The 17,860-nt window shown below is 58.1% G+C and overlaps 6 protein-coding genes across 6 annotated transcripts; 2 read left to right on the top strand and 4 right to left on the bottom strand.

Annotated features, from left to right (window-relative positions):
• Positions 1-3,387: 3,387 nt before the first annotated feature.
• On the bottom strand, positions 3,388-5,309 carry CGGC5_v002270 (uncharacterized protein; the record flags this gene model as incomplete). The annotated part of the gene is made up of 2 exons (XM_032035250.1): positions 3,388-5,040; positions 5,091-5,309. The coding sequence occupies 2 exons, from the start codon at positions 5,307-5,309 to the stop codon at positions 3,388-3,390; spliced, it is 1,872 nt and encodes a 623-aa protein (XP_031885711.1).
• A 706-nt stretch (positions 5,310-6,015) lies between these two features.
• Positions 6,016-6,814, bottom strand: axe-2-4 (Acetylxylan esterase 2; the record flags this gene model as incomplete). Its single annotated transcript, XM_032035249.1, has 3 exons — positions 6,016-6,186; positions 6,234-6,413; positions 6,461-6,814. The coding sequence occupies 3 exons, from the start codon at positions 6,812-6,814 to the stop codon at positions 6,016-6,018; spliced, it is 705 nt and encodes a 234-aa protein (XP_031885712.1).
• A 1,555-nt stretch (positions 6,815-8,369) lies between these two features.
• On the top strand, positions 8,370-9,888 carry RRD1 (Serine/threonine-protein phosphatase 2A activator 1; the record flags this gene model as incomplete). The annotated part of the gene is made up of 2 exons (XM_032035248.1): positions 8,370-9,407; positions 9,457-9,888. The coding sequence occupies 2 exons, from the start codon at positions 8,370-8,372 to the stop codon at positions 9,886-9,888; spliced, it is 1,470 nt and encodes a 489-aa protein (XP_031885713.1).
• A 604-nt stretch (positions 9,889-10,492) lies between these two features.
• On the bottom strand, positions 10,493-11,340 carry CGGC5_v002267 (uncharacterized protein; the record flags this gene model as incomplete). The annotated part of the gene is made up of 4 exons (XM_032035247.1): positions 10,493-10,767; positions 10,827-10,949; positions 11,019-11,183; positions 11,328-11,340. 4 exons carry the CDS (start codon positions 11,338-11,340, stop codon positions 10,493-10,495), a joined length of 576 nt encoding a protein of 191 aa, XP_031885714.1.
• A 2,155-nt stretch (positions 11,341-13,495) lies between these two features.
• On the bottom strand, positions 13,496-15,653 carry TOK1 (Outward-rectifier potassium channel TOK1; the record flags this gene model as incomplete). Its single annotated transcript, XM_032035244.1, has 3 exons — positions 13,496-15,275; positions 15,320-15,478; positions 15,541-15,653. The coding sequence occupies 3 exons, from the start codon at positions 15,651-15,653 to the stop codon at positions 13,496-13,498; spliced, it is 2,052 nt and encodes a 683-aa protein (XP_031885690.1).
• A 931-nt stretch (positions 15,654-16,584) lies between these two features.
• Positions 16,585-17,828, top strand: CGGC5_v002265 (uncharacterized protein; the record flags this gene model as incomplete). The annotated part of the gene is made up of 2 exons (XM_032035243.1): positions 16,585-16,715; positions 16,760-17,828. 2 exons carry the CDS (start codon positions 16,585-16,587, stop codon positions 17,826-17,828), a joined length of 1,200 nt encoding a protein of 399 aa, XP_031885691.1.
• Between the last annotated feature and the right edge of the window lie 32 nt (positions 17,829-17,860).

The raw sequence follows: 17,860 nt of genomic DNA, 5'->3' as shown, positions 1-17,860 counted from the left end.
AATGCCACACCTTACGCAGCAAGCCTCCAAAGCCAGCGGCGTCAGCGCACCCTAGCATTTAGGGCCTAGAGGGAGGCGACACGGGCTAGGCACCGCACCGCAGGTCGGTCGTCCTCAGGTACAGCGGCGGATGGCGGCCACTCAGAAGCTCGCAGAATGACGCCGGGGGGAGGTCCAGCCAAGGGCAACAGATCCTGGGGTAGGGAGGGGCCCCCCGGTCGATGGGCCCGCAAGCCCGTCACTGAGGAGGGGGAGTTTCCGCTGCCGAGGGGACCGAGCCGGGGGTATTGTGCCTCTGGTGATGTGGTGTGTGTGTCCTTGTGTGTGTGTGCCTCGAGACATGCAGCGAGCGTATCGGTTCACAGCAGACGGCAGATCGGGGTCCTTGTCGTCGATGCTGATGCTGTCATGGTTGAGACAGCTACGAATGAGGGGTTGCCCGCTTGCCTGCCGATGGGATTGATTGCCCTCTCGCGTTGCGTATTGGGACTGCGATTGGCACGAGACGCGCGCGGGATTGCGACAATAGCGCAGCTTGCAATACGATGGATGATCTGATGGAGGGGGTCTGGTCTTGGTCGGTGGACACTGGTGACACTCTTCTGGGTGTCGTCCAGGTCGTCGACTTTCGGCAGATGCATTTCGCAGTCTTTCGTCCCAAGAGCGGACGAGGTGGCCCGGAAAAGAGGGTGCGTGCTGGCCGTGGCCATGGCATGGCTGCCATGCGGTCGATTCATTGCGGACTTGAGAGATCCATCGCTCGCGCTGGTCGGCCGGCATCTCCGAGACTCTGTTGGTGGCAGACAGGGCCAGGTGACTGACTGTCCAGGTCGGCTTTGACACAAGGGGACAATGGAGCCGCCTCTTCCCTTCTCCCACCTCAGCATCAAACTCACGACAAGCCTTCCAAACCACAGCGCAATCCTGCTGACGCTGCCAGCGGTCAATTGCCTTGCCGTGCCGTCCTCTGCGCAAATAATACAGGGCCGACGACCCACCGTTGGAGCACCTTATCTGCGGGGGAGGGGGTCGGCGGCTGCTGGAAACAGGCATGACTTGGTCATGGCATCTGGTGGGGGCACGGCAGTTGAAAACGAGCAGCAGTGTGGTTCAGTTCACTCTTTGCAGTGTGTTTTGGCTGCCCTCGTTGTGTGTCCGGCTGTCTCTATTGTCTCTGAATCCGATTGTTTGAGTGGTCTCTCGGAACCTTCTCCGGGAACGAGGCTCTTTGTTGGCATTTGAATTCATCTCGCTGTGGTGAGATCTGACGCTGCTGCCCTTTGTCTCGCTGTCTTCGCCGCCTCGCCGCGAGACTCAAAGACATTCGAGGGCTCAGAGACACTGGAAATGTAATTCGATCCGATTCTCACTGCCGACTCTCTGGCCCGAAGGTTCAAGACACCCAATGGGTCCGCCAAATTTGCCCACTTGGAAACTCCACACATTCCAAGACAAGCTCCATGCATTCCACCCCAGCCTCTCTCTCTCTGTGTCTGCCTCTCCAACATCTCCCAAGACGCCAATCAGGTCTCGTCTCAAGCGACTCTGCTTCCACAAACCGTTTTCGGCCCCGAATAAGACGCGCGCCGACGGCTGACCGAAGACTGACTGACGGTCGAATGCAACACTCCCTGATGCACAGTAGAGCCTCAGTCTGCACAGCTTGCCGCGGCACTTCTGCCATTCGTCCATCGCCCATCTCGGCCTTCAGCTCTGTGTCGCCTGTCCAATGCCATCGCTCTCGGCCGTCCTGCGTCTCCGCCGCCCGAATCCTCCGCACCGCATACCCTCCCCGGACGTCTCCCAGTTTTGACAACTCAAGGGTTCCCCGCACCTGCATCCCTCCAAAGCCTAGCCGAGGGGACGGGTTGGTGGTGGGTTGCAGCGCAGCACGTTTGACGTCTCCCACTGACGCCCGTCTTGCTTTTCGCTTTTCAAGCTTTGAGCGTCTCTGACTTCCAGCGTTCGACTTCAGCGCGGCGGTGGTAAGCCCAGCCCAGCAGGAGAAAGCCTACCGCGGCAAATCAGAACGTTGCCGCCGGTCCCAGACTTCCCAGGCGGCACGAAGGCGATGCTAGATTCGCCGCTTGAGGCATGTTAAACGCCTACTAGTCCTTTGGCCAGAACACACCACCACCTCGACGGTCCAGTTTCATCGGCAATTGATTCCGTCCCCCAAATTGCCCGACCAGCCCAGAAGAGACCGCCCGGTGGTCCTTAACCCTTCCCCAGCACGTGTCGACCCAAGATCCAGTACAGTATCCGAAGAACTGCCCGCTTGTGCGCCGCCCCTACTGCTACCATGTGTTCATTAGCAAGGCCGCCGGTCTCTTATGTGCTTATGTGATGCGATACCGCCGGAGAAACGACGGACTGGCGCTGCCATTGTCCTCATCGAAGTTTCGGAAACAAGATCAGCGTAAACGCATAAGCAGATGCGGCTCGCAGCTCAAGCCAAGCCCCTTCAGGCTTCCCGAGCGCCCACGAGCAGCACCAAAGCTTCCTTCGCTCGCACTCGCGATCCAAGATTCCTCGTCCGTTCCTCTGATCCGTTCCATCTCGCCTTTTCGTCCCATAACGTAGCCCGTAAACCCATGAGGCCGACCTCCAGGGACCAACCCTCATGCCTCTCACCCAAACAGCACTCATTCTCATCTGCCGAAGCCCCACGGCCAGCAAACCAGCGCACCTCCCAAAACCAACAAGCCCGCAGTGTGCCAGTGTCACCTACGTGGCGTATCAGTCGCTGAGCCAAAATCTTCGGCAGATGCGAAAATGGCGGCCGCCCAGGGCGTGTGCGCCCCCCTCCTCCCCAACTCTGGAAGGGTCTCGGTGCGCCCCCTGGCCTTGTTCGTGTTGCTTCTGCCCTTTGCCGTGTTGCGCGCCTCCGTCCGTTTACTGCCGCCGCCCGACCGTACCACCCCTATGACACGAACAGGTGGGATCGATCGGAGGGCCACGTGGGAGGTGCTACACGCCTGCCGTTTCCGTGCTGATGTAGCGTGCGAAGATCGCGGCGCCGTCGACTTGGACCATCATCCTGATGCCATCGACGGCGGCCGTTTTACAGCTCTTCTCTTCTTCTGCCGCCACCCGTCGCGGTGGGTTTGTAATCGTGTTAGCCTAAAGCATGATTCATGTTGGACCGTCGCTGCAACCACAGGGAGTCACGGTTTGATGACAATGGGCGTCGAAACACCAACGCCGAGTCATCGCCGCCGGCGAGCGAGCGAAACCCTGTGCGCAGAGATGACTGTGTTTGACATTTCCGGGCCGGCAGAATGGATCAAGTGTTTGTACTGCGGATTCGATAATTGCGCGCATGGCGCAGACTGGGTATCATTTAAACCACACGCTTCTAAGCTAATATCGTAATCATTGAACGCCTCAGGTGGCCGCGAACGCTGGCAGCGGCGTGCCCTTGTTGGCAGCGTTTGTCCTGGCGGCTTGCTTCAGCAACTCCACTCTGTCTCTCACATCGTCGATGCTCCGGTCCAACTCCCACGCCAGGAACTGTGGCTGAACCTTTGGGTTGTTGAGCAGTATTTTGAGCAGGTGCTTGTCAGCTTCGAGCGACCAGGAGTCGTTAGTACCGTCCTGCTGCGATGTGCCTTGTGATGTTGCTGCCGGTTGCAGCCCCTGATTTTGCCGTGCCGTCGAAGTCTGCTGCGCTGCTTGAGTCTGCTGTGCGGCAGTTGCGCGATGTGCGAATCGTTCAGCAATTTGCCGGTCAACCAGTTCTCGCTGCCAACGTCTCCTCTCCCCCTCCTGAACACGCTGTCGCTCTTGGGCCTCCAAGGCTCGCCGTACTCTCTCGTCGTGAGCTCGCTTGCGCCAGGGGGCCGCCGTCAGCTCTGCGTCCAGGTTCTTGAATTCCACCTTGAGGTCTACCAGGTGTCTAGAGAGTTTTTCTCGGCTCTTTCTCTGCGTCCCGGTCTGGTCTCGCGGCCTCTTTGCGAGACTATCCATCATGGTCACGTACAGCCGATGAATCCATGCCAGCAGCCTCTGCATAATCTGGAGAGTCGACTTCGTAAAAGTCCCAAGCCATTGCTGCTTGCCGGCCACGCCTCTCTGGAAGACGCTGTTGAGAGTTGCTATAAGCATGGGTATAATCTTTTCGTATAGGTCTTTCGTGAGTGGCTTTGGGGGCATGAGCTCTTCAAACCCATTGGATGTCTTCTTGGCCCGCTCGACGGTCACGGTGACGAAGCTGTCAATCCTCTTGATGGCCTTTTTGGCCCGAGACGCCAAATCGTCGTTGTGCAAATAGTCGCACTGTTCGTCAAAGTAGGGTGCCCGTGGCATGCCAGACCAGAAGCTCTTCAAGAAAACAAAATCATCCCAGAACTCGCGGCTCACTTTCGACTTGGGCAGAGACCCTGCGACGTGTGGATTGATTCCTCTAGCCCAACCAGACCCGCTCATCAGCTCAGTCATGTACTTGAGGGTGTGAGTTTTGAAAGGTGCTGATGCCGTCTTCTCGTCGCCCGTAGGCATCGCGAAAATATAGTGGTCGTCGGGGTATGTGAAGTCGGTGGGTTCAGCGTCGGGCGCAGCCGGACCCATGTCAACGACGATATCTCTGAGTTTCTGGATAGACGGGGAAGGTTGTTCTTCAGCTTCTTCGGGCGTCTCTTCTGAAATCTCCTCGTCGTTTCCGTTTCCCACTCCCGTCGGCTCCTCGTACAGATCCGCATCACTGGCCTCTTCCTGCGGCACAAAGAGCTCGTCCTCAGGGTTCGATCCCGTTTCTTCAGACTCGTCTTGAGACGCGCGGGGCCTCGGCTGGCTGCCTCGTGGCGGACTCACGGGCACATCGTAAATGTCTTCTTGGTGCTGAAGCTCTGGTTCGGGGCTCTCTTCTTGCCGCGGTGGAACACGCCGCTTCTCCAACGCAAACGACCTCCTCGACACCCGTTTCGTGGTCTGGTTCGCCTCGGAGGCACGCTGCGTCCTACGATGCGTATCCTCTGCGACTTTTCGAAGGGTGTGTACCCTCAGATTCGAGCCAGCACGTCTTCGAGTGGACTTGTTTTCCTGCAGGGCATGTGAGCGGCGATCGCACCTCTGGACATGATTTGGCACACTCTTGTGGCAACATCTTCGCCCCCCGCCTCATCCTGGTCTTCGGGCTCCTGCTCGACATTCTCTTGGCTCTTCCTCGGTCTCTTAGGTTTCGGTAGTTCGCCTATCTCGACGTCGTCCTGCCTCAATCGCCTACTGCGACGCGCTCCGGCGTCGGGGCTTGTCACCTGGGCGGGGGCGGTGCTTGCGTCATCGGGTTTGGCAGTTCGTGCTCTTGCCATTGTGTCACTTTGTCGGCTAGGTGCATGACGGTAGCAGTTGGGATCGTCAGAGCATTCCGATTGCGGGGTTGTCGTTCGAGACGCGGTAGCTGGATCGTGAACGCGTCGGACAGCTCAAGCTAGATGTGAAGCTAATTGGACAGACGATTGATGGGTGGGTCTATCCCGCTTAGTCAGACAGCAGCCACAACCCAAGATCACGGACGACAATGCTCAGCCACTCTTACATGCCTCTATCCACACGGTTATGAAGACCATCAACACCTAGAACTTCATCGAGTCACGAAGCTTTAAGCTTACACATCCAATTGACTTTGCGATCGACTGGAGATTCCCGGAGAGCTGCAGCACACACCGAACTCGGTCATGCGAAACCGACAACGTCTCTAAATACGGATTCTCGATTAATTACGTCTATGCTTAGGTTCTTCAACCCAACCCTCGGTCGGTCTGAGCGCCGTCTATGGCACCCTCTATTAAGAGACGCCGGGATATTTACTTTGCGGTCTGGCCGAACTCGGTTGTAGGAGTTGGAGCTCGGCAAAAGCAACTCGAAAAGCACAATGCCATCCCCACCCTCCCGGGCATCTATTATATCCAGGAACGCGCGGCCGAGAATTCTGAGGGTGTTCTGTCACATCCGCACGTGTCCGAGTGCGAGCGCGAGCAGTCGCAGACTTTGCTCGCGATGGTCTCGTATCTCTGTCTACTTTAGTTTATCGCTGACAAACTGCTTGATCTGGTCGCCGTAGATGTTTGGATACTGCAGGTGTGCTACTGGGTCGTTGCCGTTGCAGCAAAAGGGGTCTGCCGAGTCGCAGAAGGACTTGATGTTATTCCCAAACGGGCATTGGAAGCCCTGGGGTCGGGGAGCGAACTGATCATGTTAGTCGGTGAAGTGCTTGACAGACCCGAGCCACTTACTCCCTTCGTTTGGCAGGTGCCCACTTCATAGGGCAGCCCGGCAACGTATCGCGGGTCTCCCATGAAGATGGCAACCTTGACTGCCCCCAACGCTTGCTGCGAGATGAGCACGTTGGTGTTTTTGACTCCTTCGATGCTGTCACCGCCGCCGCAGTATGCGTTGTCCATGATTTGAGCACCCTGGTTTTCGTTAGCTTCTGTGCTGTACGCGCCGACAGATGACTCACCTGCGAGAACCCCAGCATGACAATCTTCGTTTGGGGACACCGCTTGTTGAAATCATTGATAGCCGTGGCTACAGAGTCTGTGCCGTTCTTGACCGAGTCGGCGTAGCTCACACCCAAGCAGTCCGTACCACCGCCGCAAGCAGGGTAGTTGATGGCCTCATTCGTGGCTCCCTGATTGGCTTTTGTGAGATCGTCGACAATCTTGGCTGCTGCCCCGAACCCCGGGGGCGCAGTCGTCTCCCGCGCTCCAAAGATGTGAATGGGCGGGCAGTCGTTGCCCTGTCTTGTTTGCAGAGAGTGAGGCGTGGCCAAGGCTTGGCCGACGAGAAGAGCGATTCCAACGCTGAACCACATTTTGGACGGCAACGGCTATCGAAAAGAGCTTCTGAAGGAGTGACGTGAAAACGATCAGACATTAAGACCGCCGGGGTACCTGTTGGCATATATAACTTTTTTCAAAGGAAGCTCTCGACAACGACAATAGCGGCAATCGCGCCTAGTGCAAAACCCGCCTCACTTTCGGAAGCTTGCAGCTGTGCTTTTTCGTGATGGTTGTGTGGTGGATAGTTGAGAAGGCATCCGTCAACTGCCTTGGCAAAAGACTGAACTGACGGATGAACCGATTACTCCGGCACGGCGAGCACAGCTCTCAACAGACCGCGAGAAGCACCATCCATACCACACACACACTCACGGCAAAGGCGGCTGCGCGTTCCCTGCTTTCCCATCGTCCTCCCGCCCAAGACCCGAGACGGAACGAAACGGATGCGGTCGCCACCAGTATGCGCTCCGACAGCTTATGACGGTATGATGCTCCAGCTCCGGGAGGCTGAAAGGACGGGAACGGGACACGTCGCACCATTCAGACGAAAGGCTGTGTCTGCTTGGCTGAGTTGGAGCCGCATAATGCAAGGCCAGGAGACATGTTTCTGAGAACCATATTGAAGATGGAATATCAGGCAACGAGACCAAGCAGCAAGCGAGATAAGAGCTTCCACTGGTCGTCCGAAACGAAGTGGAGTTGTTGATTGGTCTGGAACATGTTGCTGTTTGACATGGAGGTCCATGTCCGCAGAGTCAGTGCTGCAGTGAATGATTGAGCTTCCCAACGGAGATACGCCTCGGACTTCGCAAGTGACTGCGTTGATGCCAGCAGATCTCGCATCGAAGGCTCTCAAGAAGCTTGCCAAAGAGGTTTAGCCTCGATAGTCGTCTGGTTCTCATCAGACCATCGCGTTTGAAGCTAGGCTCAGCCCGCCTTGCGGCAAGTCGGGAAGACAAAACCAATTGAAAATCTTGTATAATTTCAATTCAAGATTGAATTGATCGCCTCGGGCGGCTGCGAGGCTTTGGAATTGCAGATGCGAATGACGTCCAGCAAATCGTATTCGCTGCCGGCTACGGCGGACGGCGCGGAATCGAGATTCATCCAAGGGGTTGGACGACAGCGCTAGCCGTGCCGAAGCCCAGGGAAGAAAGCAGCTCGTCAAGAGGTTGTCAATGGATTCAATGCAGGTGAGACTTCTCACCTCCAGAGTCAATCGGGGAGGCATGTGAAGTTGCCGATGGGAAAGTTGCGAAGCAGGTTTCCGACGTGACTCAAGAGAGAATCCGGGAAGTGAATCACTCGAAACATTTCCGGTGCAGAGGCCAGCCCGTTGCCTGTGTAGTCTCGCCAAAGAAACAATGCGCTGTTGGTGTGTCGAACGTGCTGAGAACAGGTGGTCGTGGTGTTCTTGAAGTTGCTTTGGAGGTGTGGCTTGTTCTCGTCTTCATCACCGATGACTAAGCAGACACTGTCGTCACACCCCTCCATTGAAGCTCCAGAAGCTTTCAAGATTCAATCGTCACAAATCTCATACCACGTTCTCAAACCAGCTTCGCCCAAGCTGGAAACGAGACAGCCATCATGGAGCCTCCAGCATCAGTATCAGCGCCGCCAGCGCAACCCTCCTCCTTGCCTACCATCAAACCTCTGCCAAAGACGACCCCTCACACCTTCCAAACCCCCACCAAGCGCATCAACACCGGCACCGACCTCGCGACATTCCTCACCACAACCGCATATCGCGACATCCTCCTCTTCCTCCTCCAACTAAACCGATCTCTCTGCCCGCGCCGCTCCCCCTCGGGCGGCCCCGCGACAACCTACCCCCTCACCTCCGTCCCGCCGCCCACGAGCGACCGCCTCCCGGCCCCGATCAAGGCCCTCCAGAACCTCCTCTCCGCCGCCGAGTCCCTGATCGAGCTCGCGCCCCCGGATCCCGGACCCCGCCGCTTCGGCAACGTCTCCTTCCGCAAGTGGCACGAGCTGCTCGCCGAGCGCGCACCGGCCCTCCTCTCCGAGCACATCCCGTCCGCCGTCCTCTCCTTCCCGACGACGCCCTCCTCCGAACCGCCCTCATCCGAGCTTCTCTCCTACCTCCTCGGCTCCTTTGGGTCGTCGCAGAGGCTCGACTACGGCACGGGCCACGAGCTCGCCTTCCTCGCCTTCCTGGGCTCCCTCTACAAGCTGGGCTTCTTCGGCGATGGCTCCGAAGCCGACCCCGCCGCGACGGACCGCGCCATCGTCCTCGGCGTAATCGAGCCCTACCTCCGCGTCGTGCGCAAGCTCATCCTCACATACACCCTCGAGCCCGCGGGCTCGCATGGCGTCTGGGGGCTGGACGACCACTCTTTCCTCCCCTACATCTTTGGCTCAGCACAGCTCACAACCCCAATCACCCAAGGCTCCGCGGAGCCGATGCCGATGGAGGGGTCCGTCCGCGGGGCGCCCAAGACGGGAGACATTGTGAAGGCGGCCGTCGTTGAGGAGCAGAGGACAGAGAACATGTACTTCTCCGCCGTGGGGTTCATCAACGACGTCAAGAAGGGCCCATTCTGGGAACACAGCCCCATCTTGTTCGACGTATCTGGCGTCCAAGCCGGCTGGGGCAAGATCAACAAGGTAAGGTCTTCGTCTCCGGTGCTAACGAGTGGTTACTGACACGGCGCAGGGCATGCTCAAGATGTTCAACGCGGAGGTCCTGCAAAAGTTCCCCGTCGTCCAGCACTTCACCTTCGGCTCCCTCTTCTCCTGGGACCAGGACCCCGATGCCGCTCCCGTCGCCCCGTCCGTCCACGCCGCGAACCAGCCGTCGTACAACTACCCTGCAACGACAGCCCCGCCACCACCGCAGGGAGCAGGCACAGCGGCACCGTGGGCGGCAGGCCGCGGGCAGGTGATGCCGCCGAGAGTACCCGCACCGCCATCTGGTGCCAGAATACCCCCGCCTGGTGGTATGCCGTACACGAGACAACCGCCGGCGGCTACATCGGGTGCGCCGCCAGCTCCGGGCATGCTCCCGATGCCTGCTCCCGGTGCGCAGGCCCAGGGCGGCTCGACGGATGCACAGGTCACCTTGACCAAGGCACCGTGGGCCAAGTAGGGAAGCGATGATCATGATTATGAGACCAGCCTGGCGAGAGACGCCAGAGCAATGAATCAAAGGATATACCCTAAAGAGCCGTAGACGGCTGAATGCAAGATCAATTGAATCAAATAAACCATACCTTACCAGAGTACAACACTCAGCGTCATCCGTCGTCTTATACTTGTCGGTCCTGCACAGCTGTGCCCTCACCAACACTTGAAGCATCACAATTCAAGATGTAGAAGCAAAACGCTTTGATTTAACTACTCAAGTAATGGGTATCCGGCAATTAAGCAAATAAACAAAGTAGCCCGCGGGCTTTCATCGCTCCCTTCAGCTGTTTTCTCTTCAGAACTTGCATACAGAACTTGCATACAATGCGGTGACGTTTGCCCACCTGGATCCAAGCCGGACCAACATTGGGGACTTCAACCTTCTGGTAGGCAGGGTGATCTTCATACCAAGCTTTCTCAGATCCGCCAGACGTGAAATATTCACCAAGAGCGTAAGGTTCCTCGGGCTTGGCCAGCGTCGTGACGCTGGGAGTCAAATCATGGTCGAAATCATAGGTGAGAGGATCAAAATCAACTTCAAGGTCATAAGGAATATCGACTGTCAACTAGGCGGGGGGAGCTCCAGAAGCCGGGGCGGGAGCAGCGGCGGGAGCCGGAGCGGGAGTCTCCTTCGTCTCGGTCTCCGTCTTGGCTGGCCCTGCCGCCTTGGGGGCCTCCACTGGGGGCTCCGCAGCCGGGGGAGCAGCAGCAGGAGTCTCAGCGGCCGGGGCGGCAGCCGGGGCTGCGGGAGTCTCCGTCTTCGCGGGCTCGGTGGCAGCCGGTGCAGCGGGTTCAGCAGCCTTGGGGGCTTCAGCGGGAGGCGCAGGTGCAGGTGCAGCAGCTAAAAACGCGTCAGTCTCGGGTATCTGTGCCGGGTGGATCGCCAACACGTGAACGTACCGGCCTCGGGGGCCTTGGCGGGCTCGGTGGTCGCCGGAGCTGCCTCCGGCTTGGCTGCGGGCTCGGGGGCCTTGGCCGGCTCAGAAGCGGGAGCGGCAGCGGCAGCAGGAGCTGCGGGCTCGGCTGCGAGAAACGTCAGTCGCTGATCTGAAGACGCGTCTCCTCTGATAGGAATGCAAGGCAATCACGTACTCGCGGGAGCAGCGGCGGGAGCGGCCTCGGTCTTGGTAGGCTGGGTAGCGGTCGAAGTGGTGGCAGCAGGTTGTGCCCCGTTAGTCGGCTGGGTTGTGTTGTTGGTCTTCTTCTTCTTGAAGATCTCCTTGAGCTTGTCCTTGAGGTTGTCAAGGGCGCCGAGAGCTGCCATGGACGTGTTAGTGATTTGTCTTGGCATTGTGATTTGAACGACATGGAGATCGGCCACAGGAGAGGCGTTTCCGAGGTATCTGAGCATGATGCTCTCGCAAGCTCATGGGCCGCGGACGCAACGACGGGGCTACTCACGAACTCCACCCATGATGGCGGTTTTGAATGACTTAGTAGAGCTGTCGGTGGTTGAATACGCTTATAATGGTAGCGATAGACTGGCAGGTGGTTGATATTGAATACTCAGATGATGACAGCGAGAGCAGACGAAGGACGTTGGATGTAAGGACGACGACAACGACGATGCCGGGGCCTCGAGTAGAAATAGCCACGCGCCCAGCAGCAGCAGCGGCAGAAAAGGGTCTCTCGTCTCAGCAGAACGGCGGGAAGGAGCTGGGGTCCAATGGTGCGTGCCTCGTTCCCTGCTGAGGCAGTGACAATCAATGGAGAGGGGCCTGTGGCGGCCAACCGTGCAGCTGCCATCCCTACCAGTGACACCGACTACAGCACACTTTGGTCTCCCTAGCGCATCACCAGGTGCGCCCTGACTCCTCCACAACGGCGGCCAGTGGGCGACATTGGCGACCTCCCCACGCGGTACGTACCCGGGCAGAGCTTAGCACTTGCCATGGCTGCTAAATTAGGATCCAGAAGCACCTCACACGCCAAGGACGACCTTGACTGTGGGAGGCGAAGGCGGCCGGAGGCATCCAGCGAAGATGGCAGTGAACACTGAACAGCAACGGAAGACGTGATTTCCCGCAGATAGAGCACGCCTCCCAGAATTCATCCGTCATCGGAGATTCGCGCCGTTCGTATCGCAGCAAGTCTGGCAAAGTTTGATGAACAGGATGGGCGGGCAGCGGCATGCTGAAACCCTGCTTTTCCAACGCCCTTCTGCTTGCTGGAAGCTGTGGCTGCATGCTGCATGCTGCGCGCCAAGAACGGCGTCGACCTCTCTGCCGCAGCAACTTCATCTCACTGCACTCGCTCTCGCTCCAGCTGGCTCCTGATCAAGGCGATGGTGCCGATGGATTATGCAGCGTTGTTATTACCACCCACCAAGAGCCTGGCCCTGATGAGTGGCATTCGTCCATCGTCTGGAGCTGCAGGTCGCCCACACAGCTCCAGAACAAATCTGACAATATGCCGTCATTTCATCAGACCGCAAGCCAGGGTTGGCTGGCACCAGATAGCCATAGACTCAGGGCCGGAGGACTACACCGCTTCGGGTTAAAGAAGTTCTGATAATCAGATGCACCGGTGGTCAAACATCGGATCAAGAGGTTTGAGATTGCTCGAAATTGGTGCGGATGCCCGCTGCAACGTCGAGCAATCTCGACTCGCCCGTTGATCCTCACATGAGCGTCTCGGAAACGCCCAAACAGAGCAGCTCTACATGTCACGTGCGGACAGAACATCGACCCACTCGTGCTAGCACAAATGATTCTGCACGATTCCGACAATCACAGAACGTCGCGAGAATCATCATTAGCACCATCTGCAAAAAAAGAATTCATCAATTCGGCAAAAGAATGGGGCCTGACCGGGGATCGAACCCGGGACCTCTCGCACCCAAAGCGAGAATCATACCTCTAGACCATCAGGCCGGAAGAGCAGATCTTACTCATCAGCTGCCAATCGATTGGCGATGCCGGGGAGACTAGATTCAGCGCTTATGTTTGACATGCGCCACACAGTGGGTGCGCAGGAGAAGGAATGTGGGTGCGTACCACGGACGCCCAAGTTTGTGCCAGCCTGCGGCCAGGGATGTCATCGCCGATTGCAGGAGCGGGTTGGCGGCTGCAGTGCCGCTGCGTGGGTGGAGTCGGCTGGAAACCTTCGAAGATGAATATGGGACGAATTCGGGAAGAACAAAGTTGTTTGTTTTTCTCTCTGTCGGATTCAGGTCGGGAAAGTAGCGTCGAGAATTCAGATTTTTATTTCTTGCACGACGGGCGGCTTGTTGTGAAAATAATGCAAGTGGCCCCTTTTGGCGGCGAAATTTGAACCGTGACCAGATTGGTCGGCGGAGCCAAGCCAGGGTTGATTGGATTGCAAAGTAATTATGCCAAGGGCTGGCCTGTCAATGCCTGCAATTCATTGGATACAGATCCAGCCAAGGTCGACCTGGCGGGAGTGTGCAGCGTCGTTGTTTGACTTGTTGTAAGAAGGATAGGATCGACGGCCAGGTGAAGCTGTCTAGTCCTTTGTCGAAATAGGGCAGTCTTTGACTTGGTGCAGTGAATGGTCGATATCAGGTTGTGACAGAAATACAGAAACATCGTTGGGTATCATTCGCAAAACTACATAATCTCATCCCCGGCGTCCTTCTCGCCTCGCACGTCGCTGCTGCTGCTCTCGCCACGGACAACATCAAGCTCGTCTCGCAACTTCTCCGTCAACTTCTCGATAATCCACTCGCACTCCTCCAGGCTCCCCATCAGCGGCGACTGCGACCCGACCCACGACCACTTGTCTTCGTCAGGGCACTCCATATCCTCATCGCGCACCTTCCTCCGTCTGCTTTTCTTCTTCTTGGAGTGGATATGCGGACGAGCCTTGCGGTGCGTGGCCGAGCTGCTTTCGTCCTCCCCAATCAGCTTCAGGTACCACGCCCACTCGGCGAACGAGTACTTTTTCGCGGGCTTCTGTTTGGAATGCTGGCGGACGGCGGCTATCTCCGAGATGAGTAGGAAATGGTACTCGGCACGAGAGGATGGCAGCGGTGCCGTGGGGTCGCGAGATCGGGACTGCTGTCGGCCTGAGGTGGGATCGGGGACGGAGGAGTAGGCGTCCGTGTCGTTGTCGTCCTCCTCGGAGCTGCCCTGCTCCAGCCGGTGGGCATTCCCAAGGAAGCCCGGGGGCAGCTCGTCTTCCTCGTCCATGAGCGGCCCCTTGAATATCACGCCGCAGGTCCATCGGTCCAGCAGAGCGAGGAGCTCCTTGCGGAAGCCGCGTTCTCCCGGCAGGATGGTAACGTTTCCAAGCTCGAGCGTGGCGTCGCGGACGGCCTTGACGACGGTGTCTCCTGCATTCGAAATCATGACCGTCATCGTCGGCAGCGCCAGGAGCGACCAAAAGACGAAGAATGCCTTGCCCGAATTAGAGACAGGGGTGCGGTCTCCGTAACCGATGGTGGTCAGTGTGACAAAGGCAAAGTAGAAGCCCTCAAAGTACGACCAGTTCTGGTACGGACGTTCGCACTCCTGGAAGATCTTGGCGCCGACGAGCCAGAGGATGAGCCAGGACGAAAAGGAGATGGACATGGCCATCCAGCGGCGACGGACAGAAGCAGAATCTTGGATCTTGCGCATGAGGTTGAACTCTTCCTGGCGACGCTCGAACTCGGTGGCCGGCAGGGGCGAGGCATCCGAGATGGGAGACTCGACGTTGGACGGGATGGGCTTGAGGATGTCGTCCTTTCCCTTGCGGGTCATTGTGCGGATCAGCTGCCGGCGCTTCTTCTCGACCATGCGCGCATCCAGTCTGCGGCGGCCGCGTTCGAGAACCAAGCTGCGGATGGAGCCGATGACCAGACCGAGGCTGATGACTCCGATGAGGGCGTAGGGGATGAGCAGAGCCCTGCCCAAGGGTGAGGCGGCTGCAAAGTCGCCGAAACCGACAGTGAAGAGCGTCACGTCGGCCCAGTAGACAGCATCAAGGTAAGACCAGTCTTCGATGGTGGAGAATATGAGAGCGCCGAGGAGCAGATAGAGGAGGAAGAGGATCGTCTGCAGCATGAGGGTACGCTGCGCCGTGGTGAGTTGAAAGTCCTCTGCGTAGTGGCGGGTGTAAGCGCCGTACACGGTGACGACCATGAGGGAGGCGGTGACGAAGTATAGAATGGCTGCGAACATGCCATAGTAGAAGGCCTGGGAGTTGATGTACTCCTCTCGCGGTTCAATCACGAGTGGTCCCGAGGCAGTGGCATTGAGAGCGATTAGGCAGATCGCAGAGAGATACCAGCCCACGATAGTGATGGGCTGGGCCAGGGAGAAGCGGACCCGGCGGGCCATGTTCAGCAGGAGGAATACATTCGAGATGATGGCGATGGCCAGCTGGATGGCGTTGACGATGATAAGCCTGGTCGTGTTAGAAAACTCCGGGAGCAAGGGGACGACACCAACCATTTTGGATCCGGGACAAAGGTAGCGGCATCGATATCGGTTCCTGGCGGGAAGTGCTGCCGCCAAGGGCGAACGAGAGCGCATATACTGAACGCCGATGCAACGGGGCCAAGGGTGCCGGCAATCATGGGGAACGCGGAGGACGCGAACCACCATCGGCTAGGCAGGTCAGCGACGGAACAAATACTGTGATGACAAGCCCATTTACGATGGACACTTACCTCGGATCCAAGTGGGCATCGTCATTCTGGAAGCGCTTGTCTCGTTGGGCATTGGCCTGCTCCGACTGGACCACGCGCTGCTCGATGTTATCCCCCAGATCGGCGTCGTTCATGGTGCCGGCTTGCGGAGAGGTTTGTGGCCAAAATAAGCGGGCTCAAAGCGGCGGAACCACCAAAACGAAGGCATTCCCGAATGTGGTCCAAAAACCGCTTCTGAGCAGAAACGACGGCGAGATCGTCCAGGGCAATGCTACCCAGAATAAAAAGACACACAAATTCAAGGGATGAGTGCTTCGAAAAAGGAGAGGCGTCACTCGACCTCAAAATCAAGGTCTTGGCCCGGCCGGACCTCTAGACCCGACGTACCCGGGTTCCCCCCGAGGGAAGATGGTGGTACAACGCGCTTCGGCGATGACGTCGGCTGGTGGACGTGAGGGTGTGCAGCTCTGATGCCCGCCTCTTAGGTTAAGACGGCCGGGGCTTTCTTAGCGAACACGGGGCTAGACGGATTCGATGATCGGGAACGTGGAGTCGGGTGCGAGCGCAGACCTGTATCAACATCAAGTCGTCGAGTGTGTGACTGTGCTTGGCGAGCATCCTTTATATGTATCTTTCCCCCCAGACTCGCCCAACTCGTGAGGAATGGAAGATCAGGTTACCCATGCTTGCAGAAACGAGCTGATGATTACTGCTCCAGTCTTGTACGATTGAATAGCGCGCGTTGCTTGGCCGCCGGTGATGCCACGCGCTGCCCTTTACAGCGTCTTAGCGGTTTGCTTGAGCGCGCTAATGAGGGCCACGGGGGACCCTTGGCGAGAGCGACGGCGGGGATGTGGGGGGCTGCGGCGGTGCAGCACACCACGACGGAATGGCCACTGGCTGGCCAGGCCGCTCGCTGTCAGGGGGTCGCAAAAACGCGTCAGGGTGTGCTGGCGAGCGCCTCGTCTACGTCTTGCATCCATTGTTGGTGAATCGATTTCAAGCCTGTCGATATGGAATGAGAAATTGGGTCTCTGATCCCACGCCGGCTCTTATTTTTAGACAATGAGAAGATGGCCAAGACTGTGGCTGCCGTGTCGTCTCCCACGTGTCCAACGGCGATGCTTCCACTCCGAGCAAACCCTTGACGACTCTGTCGAGGTGCCGATCGGCTCATCTGGCAGCATCACAGTAGAGTATGTCTCGCTAAAAAGCTCAAGATCGTGTCTGACAAGCCCAGCCTTCACAACATCGTGCGGCAGTCCTCTTCAGCCCCTCTGATGATATACATACCACCACACTCGCCACTCCCGGGCACTCACCCGTCCGTCCCCGGGTTTCTTCACCCATACCCGACGGCCATCATCAACTACCGATGGTCCGCCCCGGACTCCACTCCCCCGGACGCATCGGGGGAGCCCAGCTTCACCACGCCCCTGCAGTGGCCGACGCCCATCCACGACATCCTGGCCGGCTACACCTGGATCACCGAAAACCTCCGTCCGGAGAGCACCTCCCGCCGGGACCTCTACGTCTACAGCTCCCACGCTGGCGCCAGCCTCGCCGCCTCCCTCGCCCTGACCGAGTCTCACCACCACGAACGCGTGGCCGTCCGCGGTCTGGTCGCCTGGAACGGCATCTACAACTGGTCCATGTTCCTCCCAGACCACCGCATCAACAAGCCCGCAACCCCGCGCGGCCGCAAGCTCCCCTCGCGGCCGAAGGAGGGCTCGGCGTTGCACGCCCTGCAGATGGAGATGACCGATCTGTTCAGGAAACCCGCGGATCTGTTTGACAATTTTGCGAGCCCGAGTCTCTTCTTCCAGACCTCGGGGATGCTTCCGCCGTCTACGTTCACGCAGGCAGCCGTGATGACGGAGATGTTGAATCGCATGTCGTCTTTGACGTCTGGCGGGAGTGTCAGTGATCTTCTGGCCGCGACAGGCAGTGCGTTCACGGCACCGAGGCGGAGCGCGCTCATGTTTCCCCCAAGAAAGTCCACGCTGAAGCTGCCGGCGTCGTTGTTGCTCCACGATAGCCCGCCTTTGCAGACAACGAAGAGGGGGAAGCGCAGGGCCGCGGGGCACACGTTCGAAGCCCAGGCGTCGGAGTTGGCCTCGCTGATGAGGAAAAGCTTGGAAAAGTTGGAGTTCAAGTCGCGATTGCAGTGGGATGAGGACTTTGACGCCGAGACTGAAGCAGAACGGCGGGTCAAGCTGGTGGACGTTGGGGACAACGAGTACTTGCAGCTGGGGGAGCGTGGTCAAGAAGTCATCACAAGATGGCTGGAGGACAGATTCGAATCGTGATACCCATTCCACTCTTTGTACATACTGAATCA

The sequence above is a fragment of the Colletotrichum fructicola genome (assembly GCF_000319635.2).
Source record: "Colletotrichum fructicola Nara gc5 chromosome Unknown KSG_Nara_v1_contig01, whole genome shotgun sequence".
NCBI classification, from domain to species: Eukaryota; Fungi; Ascomycota; class Sordariomycetes; order Glomerellales; family Glomerellaceae; genus Colletotrichum; species Colletotrichum fructicola.
Note: the sequence above shows the minus strand (reverse complement) of the source record. Positions and strands in the feature narration are given on the sequence as shown.